The sequence below is a fragment of the Varanus komodoensis genome, unplaced genomic scaffold, assembly GCF_004798865.1.
Source record: "Varanus komodoensis strain SLA01 unplaced genomic scaffold, ASM479886v1 scaffold12, whole genome shotgun sequence".
In the NCBI taxonomy this organism is placed as follows: Eukaryota; Metazoa; Chordata; class Lepidosauria; order Squamata; family Varanidae; genus Varanus; species Varanus komodoensis.
In genome coordinates, this window is record NW_025335349.1 from 13,914,177 (window position 1) to 13,922,865 (window position 8,689).

At 40.4% G+C, this 8,689-nt stretch overlaps 1 protein-coding gene across 1 annotated transcript in view; it reads right to left on the reverse strand.

Annotated features, from left to right (window-relative positions):
• RGS22 (regulator of G protein signaling 22) overlaps positions 1 to 3,524 on the reverse strand; it is a 90,280-nt gene extending 86,756 nt beyond the window's left edge. Inside the window, exon 1 of the mRNA XM_044421460.1 lies at positions 3,500 to 3,524. Coding sequence (XP_044277395.1) covers positions 3,500 to 3,524 — 25 coding nt within the window. The remainder of the gene's footprint in view (positions 1 to 3,499) is intronic.
• Positions 3,525 to 8,689: the final 5,165 nt, after the last annotated feature.

Genomic DNA, 8,689 nt, shown 5'->3' on the forward strand with positions numbered 1-8,689 from the left:
GGTATTGTTTTCTAGAAAATCAAATCAAAACAAACTGAATTAATTCGGCTAGATTCAGTGTCTATTGGCATTAGCTGACAGAGTTGTGCAAATACCATGAGCTGACAGACAAACAGATCAAATCAAGACAGAACTTTCTCTGGATGCAAAATGATGAAACCAAAGCTGTCGTACTTTGAGCACATCATGAGAATGCAAGATTAACTGGGAAAGACAATAATGCTTTGGAAAGCTGAAGGCAGAAGAAGAGAAGACCAACTATTAGATGGCTTACTTCCATAAAGGAAGCCAAGCCTTGAGTATACAAGAGCTAAGCAGAACTGTCAAGAACTGGACATTCTGGAGGACATTAATTCATAGGGTTACCATAAGTCAGAGGCAACTTCACAGTACATAACAACAAGAATACCAAATTACTAAAATAATATAAATTGGCAAGTTTTAATGAAGCATATGCAGAGTAACATGATTCAACAGAAAACCAGTTTGAGCTTGCAAGCAGCCATCCGTGGCATTGAACTCTTATTTTATTATTTTTCCTTCTATGCTACTATTTGTTTTCCCAATTTTTGCTTAATGGTGCATTAAGCTTTGACTCTTTAAATAAAGATGCTATGAAGCAGATAGAACCTAACAGCAAAGGAATGGGGAAATATGAGGAGCATACTATTTGCATGCTTACTATTTGTATTTTATTGAAAAATTTAAAAAATCTAATAGGCTATTAGTAACACACACAAAAATAGTTTTCTGGAAGAAACTTTAGGAAAACAATGGATTTGTCTCTGAAATTGTGAGAGATGCATGAATAATTTAGAGGCTGAGTTGTCATACTGGCCCTTTTCAGAATGAACATGGGGCAAGGGGGTTCAAGAAGATACACTGCTCAGATCTGTTGTATAAACCTCATTTCAAGTGCAACAGATTTTGAAGAGTTAAGGAGCCACTTTCAGCCCAATGGCCAGATTCAGAGAAGTTCTTGAGCAGGGCTGAAGGTAAAAGGACTTGTGCCAATATTATTCAAAAACTGTATGTATGTATAGCATTTATTATACCATTTGATTAGCAAAATGCTCTCAAAGCAGTTTACAAAATACCAGTTACGTTTTAGCTTAAAACTCTTACTACAGATAACTAAGCATCAGGAGAAGCATTTCAATGTTTTATAATGGGAAGAAATGCATAAAAGCCACCAAATAATCAGTGGTTGGAGGAAATCAGGTTGGACTAAGGGAAGGATATGCATACATCTGTGGAACCCAGAGGCCAAATGGGTGGCTGGATTAGGGTCCTGGGTCTGAGCTTCTTCATTCCTACCATAGGTCCTAGGTTCAATTCTTTGACAAACGTTCTCTACGGTAAAAGGACTCCTGGGCATCAATTAATTCATCAGATACGCAGATCTGAAGTTGGATCTGGGAAATTTGAATTTAAAGTCCTTCCCTTCCATGGCCTCACTGTATGGACCTGCACAGAAAGGCAGCTCCACTACCTTTCTAGCTCAAAACAGTAAAATGCAGTATTAATGGGTTTGTAAGTGAGAAGGACCCAACAATGCTTATACAAAAACAAGAAGGGGACCCAGGAGATCCAGTTGCAAGTCCCCATGTGGCTCTGAAGCTCACTGAGTGCCTTGGGGTCAGTCACTGATCTCTGCTTAACCTACTTTATAAGGTTATTGTTGTGAAGATAAAATGGAGAGAAAGAGGGCTATGTAAACCAGCCTCCTCACTAAAGGAAAAGAGGTGGGATACAATGTAACAGTAGCAATAATAATTAACTTCTGGAATATGGGTACTTCCAGATTAAGCTCTTATCATGTCATTATCCTGCATCATTCACAAAATATTATGGAGATGCAGCACTAAAGTTTTCCTACTTATAATGATCCTCCCACATTTACCCCGTTCTTCCCTCATTTTTCTTTCTGCAGAAAACTTAAATAGGATGAAGTCAGAATAGCTGCATGATGACAAAATAGTTTATGATTAGTAGTGCTAGCAGCCCTCTGTTTGAAAGTTCCCCAGGGGAGTAAACTCCTCTCCCAAGATACATTGCATGGATCTCATCTTCATATCATGCATGCACTCTATTTTTGGAGAGTTTATAATTACTAAAAGATGCAACTGAACAGTCATCTGAGTGGGACAGTATACCTTGATGTCCTGCAATAGCAGGGCTTTCTTGGCTTCTTCCAACTTTATGATTCTGTGAGAGGTGAGGGCCTTCTAGCCAACCTGGACTTCATTCTGCCCCCTTTCCCAAAAAACAATCAAAAGTTTTATGTGGTTTCTGGAATGATGGGTACCTCCAGTTGGAGGGCTGCTAGTGTTACTACTCATAAGACACTGTGCAATAATTCCATCTCTACCCTCCCTGCTTTTAGGGTATAATCCTATGCATGTTGAGAGAATAGTTGGAGTGCTGTTGGATTTCTGCTGGAAAGAGAATGATGGAAGCCACAATGGAAAAAATATTGAGATGCCAATGCCTGAACCCCTTGCAGAATTTCATGAATGAAGCAGGGCAGAAGTGGCATAAAAGCCTTATCTGGAGGCAACTTACTTATTAGTTCAGTGAGGATAATGCCTCATGTAACTGATGAAGTATGTTCAGGTCTTATTATACCACAACAAATTAAGTAGTGTTCACTTTCTATTTCGGCAACAGACAAGGCAGTCTTGGAGTTGCTTATGTTACATTGTGAACCCTACTCCCAGAGCTCTCTGCTTTATTCTCCCTTCACATTTTCTATGGCTTGATTCTTCTGTAGGTTGAGCCCAACCCCTATGAATCAGACATGCCAAATCTCACCAATTTACTATACTTCTACTACTCCTAATTGTGTATTAGCACAAGGTATGTGATAGGTGCTGAGACAAGTTAAAACATCTCATGCTGGCTGGCTGTTTGTTTTTTCACAAACAAAACTTTTTTTTTTTCTAATTCCCCACATAACTGGAAATCACCCAGGAATCAACCAACTACTCAAAGAAAGAGTCTTGTAACTTTGTCTCTCAGAGTACAATCCTCGACATGTCTCCTTGGAAGTAGGTTACATTGAGTCCGATGGTGCTTACTCCCAGGTAAAAGTTTAGCGTTGAAGTCTAAATTACTTTGCCGCCTCTTGCCCAATCTGCATACATGTGTGAATATGGCCAATGAGGAACAGAAGGGAAAAGAGAGAAAGAGGCAATATAAAAGCAACTCTACATTAGTGTCAATGTACATTTTACATCGGAATTAAAGACGTGGCAAATGCAAAAACTGGAGCGCGCACTGCTGGTGAAAACTGTCTCTCTTTCCCCTTTTCTCTCCTGCACTGGCAGCGTTCACACGTGACGCCTTCCACTCTAAAATGCTTGTCCTGCCGTTAATGCGAACGGTGGGGTTTTGAAGGGGTGGTAAGCTTTCCGCATCTCTCCCTCCCCCATCCAGATGAGGAGCGGAAAACGTCCAATTCCGTTTCGCCGTCGGCAGTCTTCGTTCCAGTACATACCAGTGGTGAGCTTCTTCTCTCGCATGGCGAAGATGCGCGCACGCAGACCGTGATCGCCTCCAAACCCCCACCCACGAGAACTGACTTAAAGCCTCATTGTTCCTCGGGGCAGTCCGGAAAAAAGCAAGACAGAGGCCCGGACAAGAGAGCGTGCGCGGCGCACCTACCCCAGTGCTTGGGGCGCGCGCGCAAGAATGATTTGCTGCGAGTTGGCGCTTGTCTTGGTTTTGCGCGGTCTCACAGAGAGGCTTGGTTGCTATGGAGCTGCTGCAAGACAATGCCCGAAGAGGGGAGCCAGCTTTCCTAGCTCCACAAACCTAACGCACTTGCTTTGGCGTTTTCTGGGCGGCGGAGAGATTGTTCTCGGTTTGGCGGACCAGACTGACATTAACCGAGGGACGGCGCGCGGAAGCGGCCACTTGTGTTAAACCAGAAGAAGCGCCTTTCTGGGGATTCTCGTCCCTCAAAGCTTGCCTTGGCTTTCAGCCTGTCGAGGGCGCAAGATTGCCTTCAGCTGGTCTGCCGACGCTTGTGAGCATTTTTTCCAACCCCGGTTCTCCGTCGGAATTTGAAAACGGCCTTGCGCGTCTCCAAAAATGGCTCTCTCAATCCAGTTACTGCGGTAGCTTTGGCAGCTGCAGGCACTGCTTTGGTGGTCGAGTCCGCTGGGTAGCAACCAAGTTGTATGCACATGCAAGCAGAATAGTTTGATCGCAGATAACGGAGGAGAAAATATTATTCTGACCCCCCAAGACAGGCCCTATTGTGATGCATCTGGAAAGCCCCAGGCTGCCTTGGCGACGATTACAAACATTGTGCAGAATTCTTACCTGTCTAAGCTTGCCTGGCAAGCCTACTTTCTCCAACCCACACTAGGCGAACAACGTAAGTGCTGTGCTTCAAATGAATGTAAGCCAGCATGGCACAGGACACAGGGAAGAGGAAAGGAAGTTTTCCTCCATGCAGTGCATAAACTGTGGAATTCGTTTCCACGAGATGTAGTGATGGCCTCCACTTCGGATGGCTTTAAAAAGGGAACGAAAAAAATCATGCTGGAGAACATAATGGTTGTTACTCCTGATGTCTATGTGCTAACTCTAGTATAAGAGGTTGTGCCTATGTACACCAGTTGCTGGGGAACATGTTTGGGAGGATGTTTGTGGGTTTCCTGTGAGCAGGTGGTTGGCCACTGTGTGGACAGAAAGCTGCCATGAATATTATGTTCCATCCCTGTGGACAAATGTGTTCGTTTGATTTATACCCCACCCTTTTTCCTGCAAGGAATCCAAGACTGTTTACACTAACCTCTCCTCCTCCACTTTAGCCACACAACAATCCAGTGAGGTATGTTAGGCTGAGTGATTGGCCCAGAGCCACCTGGTGAACTTCATGGCCAAATGGGGACTCAACCTGGAACTCCTAAGTCCCATTCCAAAACTCTAACCACTACATCTCAGGTTATGTATTAAACAGAACATTTATTTTACTGCCTTTTTAATAGATACAATTAGAATTAAGGCTGAGCAGTAGTAAACATTTTATTGCATGAGAGGGAATCATGGACTTTGAATATGGAGTACCATACAAAACACAGACACATTTGAAATGTTGATTTATCACAGATGTTACAAATTTCATGGACCAAGAGAATGACAAGTGAAAAAGTATTTAAAAGAATATACACCTATATGCACCATTTGCTGGAGAACTTGGGCAGGAAAGTGGTGTTGCACTCATACCCTGTCTGTGGGATCCCTTGATTGGCTACTATGAACAAAATGCTGGACCAGATGAACCCTTGATTGGATTCAGCATGACTCTTCTTATGATCTTATCTATAAAGATCATGACATTATAAAAGGCATAAAATGCAGAAAACAGGAATATTTTCATCTTATGAAAAATGAAAAATACAGACTGGTAAACTAAATGGGAAAAGAAGTGTCAGAAGAATGTCTTGGCAGATAAACCTTAAAGGGGGCAATACCCTGTTATTGTTTAAAACAGCCATGTTTAAAGTCAGTTCAGCCATGATGATGTCCAACCTCCAGTAGGAAAGAAATAAGAAGAGATGTGGAGAAATTTAAATACCAAAGGTACAACATTTAGTAACTCTAGATTTACTGATCCAGAAAAAAAGCAACACTGTGTGTGCATTTCCCCAGGTCTTGGGTGGGGAACATGTAGCCCTCATATGTTGCCAGCTTTACAATTTCATGAGCTTTAGCCAGCAGAGACAATGGTAAGTGGTAATAGGAATTGCAGGTCACATGTTTCCCATTTCTGTCCTAAGGCAGAATTTCAAAGATGTTAAAGAGATTCCATTTCTCTCCATGGTACTAATGTTGTATGCCAAGGAGCACTTTTACCTCAGATATAGTTGAGATTTAAAAGATAAGTACAAAAAGATATTATCAATAAATATGCTATTAATTATAAATCTAGAGTTAATTCCCCTACACTACATTATCAGCTTGAAAATTTTGCTTGAGGGATTTTATTTTCAATATGAGCATTATCCTTTGTTTGTGGGTATATGAAGATGTGCATGGCTAAAAATCTGGTTATTTAAATTTTTGCAATTTCATAATTCCTATCTTGAATAAATTTTCAGTGGACTGTGGAAAACAGGAAGACAAATTTATGGAAGATACAATCAATGGTTGCTAGTCATACTGGTGCAGGCTCTATCTCTCTCTGCATGTGTATATGCGCCTCTCAGTACTTGTTGCTGGAGAACACAAGCAAGAGTGCTTCCCACAGGTATCTGATTGGCTACTGTGGCAACTGGATGCTGAACTGAAGAAACTTCTTCTCAAGCCAGGCTCTAGTGTACTTGTGAAGTTAAATAGTGTGAAAGGGTTCTAGAGCTATCACACTAAAGTTTGAATTCCAAGTGTAAGTCCTTACTTATATCCATTTTGTCTTCATTCATGGATTGTCAGTTTGCTGTTTTCTCTTTTATCTCCTATTTTGCACTGAGGCTTGTGGACTCTTTTCCACAGCAGCTGTAATATATATTTATCTCTCCATCCAGAATGGATATTGAATATTCAAGATTCCTACAAAGGTGTGGTCTAGCATTTGCTTTTTCCCTTTTCCTCCTCCTCCTCTTATAAAACAGTGTGCTTGTATGCATATTTACTCAGAAATAACTCCACTGTATTTCTCCCTTGTATTACTTACTTACTCCCAGGTAAGTGGATAAGGTAGCAACTTGAATAACTATTTCAGACTATCTGGCATCTTTCGGGGGGGGGGGCGGTCCAACACACACATTTACCCACCCTTTCTTGGTCTCTACAGAGGATATCAGCTGGACTGATCAAAATAAATGGACAATACTGAGCCTCCAAATATATTGAACTCCAGCTTCACATTTGAACATTCAGACAACTAAAATCAAGCCAAATACAATTATTTTATCTTCAAGCATTTCACAGTACCATTAAAAAAGTATCTGAACAAAGGCAGCTCAGGTTAAGTATTTTATTCACTACCTATGTGTCTTGTGTTAGCACTTTACAAGGGTAATAATGTGGAAAAAAAGAAATATCCTTTGCCAGTACAGTGCAAGAAATACTCAGGTGTGACCAAGGTCACTTATTATTTTACAAATCTACTACAAGATCAATAGAATGACCCCTAAACTAAAATATATAGTCCACTAAGTTCTGAGGCCTGGTCTGTGAGTATCCCTCATTAAACTATCCTTGCCATCCCATCAGAAGAATGAAAGGGACCCAGATTTGCCCCTGATTATGTCACCAACCTCTTGACATTCTCAAGTCATTGGAGCAGTTGCTTCCAGATTAAAGGTCAATATTTTTTCCTCTAACAAATGCCATGCTATATGTCTAGGCCAGCTGTTTTGGACGGACATTGGCAGTCACAGAGAATAAGAAGTCACAAGCTAATCCTGAAGATCCAGCTTCTTTTTGGCTTGTAGATCTTTAACATGATCTCACTGAAATAAACTGAGACTTCTCAGAGCCGTACATTATACTTGATAGCCAAAGGAAACACATTTTAAATATTAAATACACATTTGCTATAGTTGGCAGGCAACATTGGTGTATGAACCTATGATACAAGTTTACAATTTCAGTAAATAGTTTTAAAATGATTTTTTTTTATTTTAAAAAGAACTTTTTGAAGATGAATCTTCAATGTCCCCTAGTGGTGAAAAGCCATATATTTCAGTGAACAATTCACAGTACAGCATAAATATCAAATGTCAAGAGAGCAGAAAATGTTTGGTACTCTGAATTTATTCACCCTAGACCGTTCTGCATAACTCTCAGTACAAGCCCCTCTGAAGATCTAAATTCAACAATACAAGAATGCCCTCACTTTCTCACAAAATCATCTGGCAGCTACCGTACTTAAAGTATGTAGAAGAAGCAAGTGGGTGTTTTAGTTGTCTGGTTTATATCACTCAACTTTGTATGGCATGGATTTTTCTGTAAATCATTTTATTGCAGTCATGGAAAAGAACAGGCAACTGGAACCAAGATAGTTCCATACTGGAGCAGAAATTTTTAGGGAAAAAATATTCCTTGCCTTGCTGTCATTGCTGTGTTTTATGACCTCCTATTAATGTCATCATCATCTCCTTTTGGATTCCTCTGTGAAGGAATTTGTCATCTTCACAGCTCTTCTTTATTGTTCTTCCATATATTGTTTTCATCTTTGCTTTATTTTCTCCTGATCAGATAGTATGTTCCCCTCTTTAAGCATTATTAATCTAGGTGAATTTCCCTTTCATTTCTTGAATGTTCTGGAACAGGACTTTCCCTTTTCTCTTTTGTGTTCTAGTTTATTTCTATGTGCTAGTCATTGTGCTAGTTCTTTTAACTGCGTTCGGCATTCTGACTCTACTTCTGCCACCGTTGGCTTTTTTTCACCTGTCCTTAGTGAATGTTTATCATCGATCTATGGTTTTTCTTTCTTTTCGCTTCAGCAGTTATCTTTTGACATTCTTCTTTAACAATGTCCCTGAATTAATGTCTCTGGATTTCAGCTGAAGAAATCAGTGTATGATGATTCACTGCCTCAAACCCAGTGTGATATAGACTGGAATATTCTTTTAAGAAGGAAATAAGATATGCTCTTCTGAATATTGCACTAAGATGTGTTACTTATTCCACCAAATGAAATGCTTGAGCAAAATGAGGACAGGAACCAAAA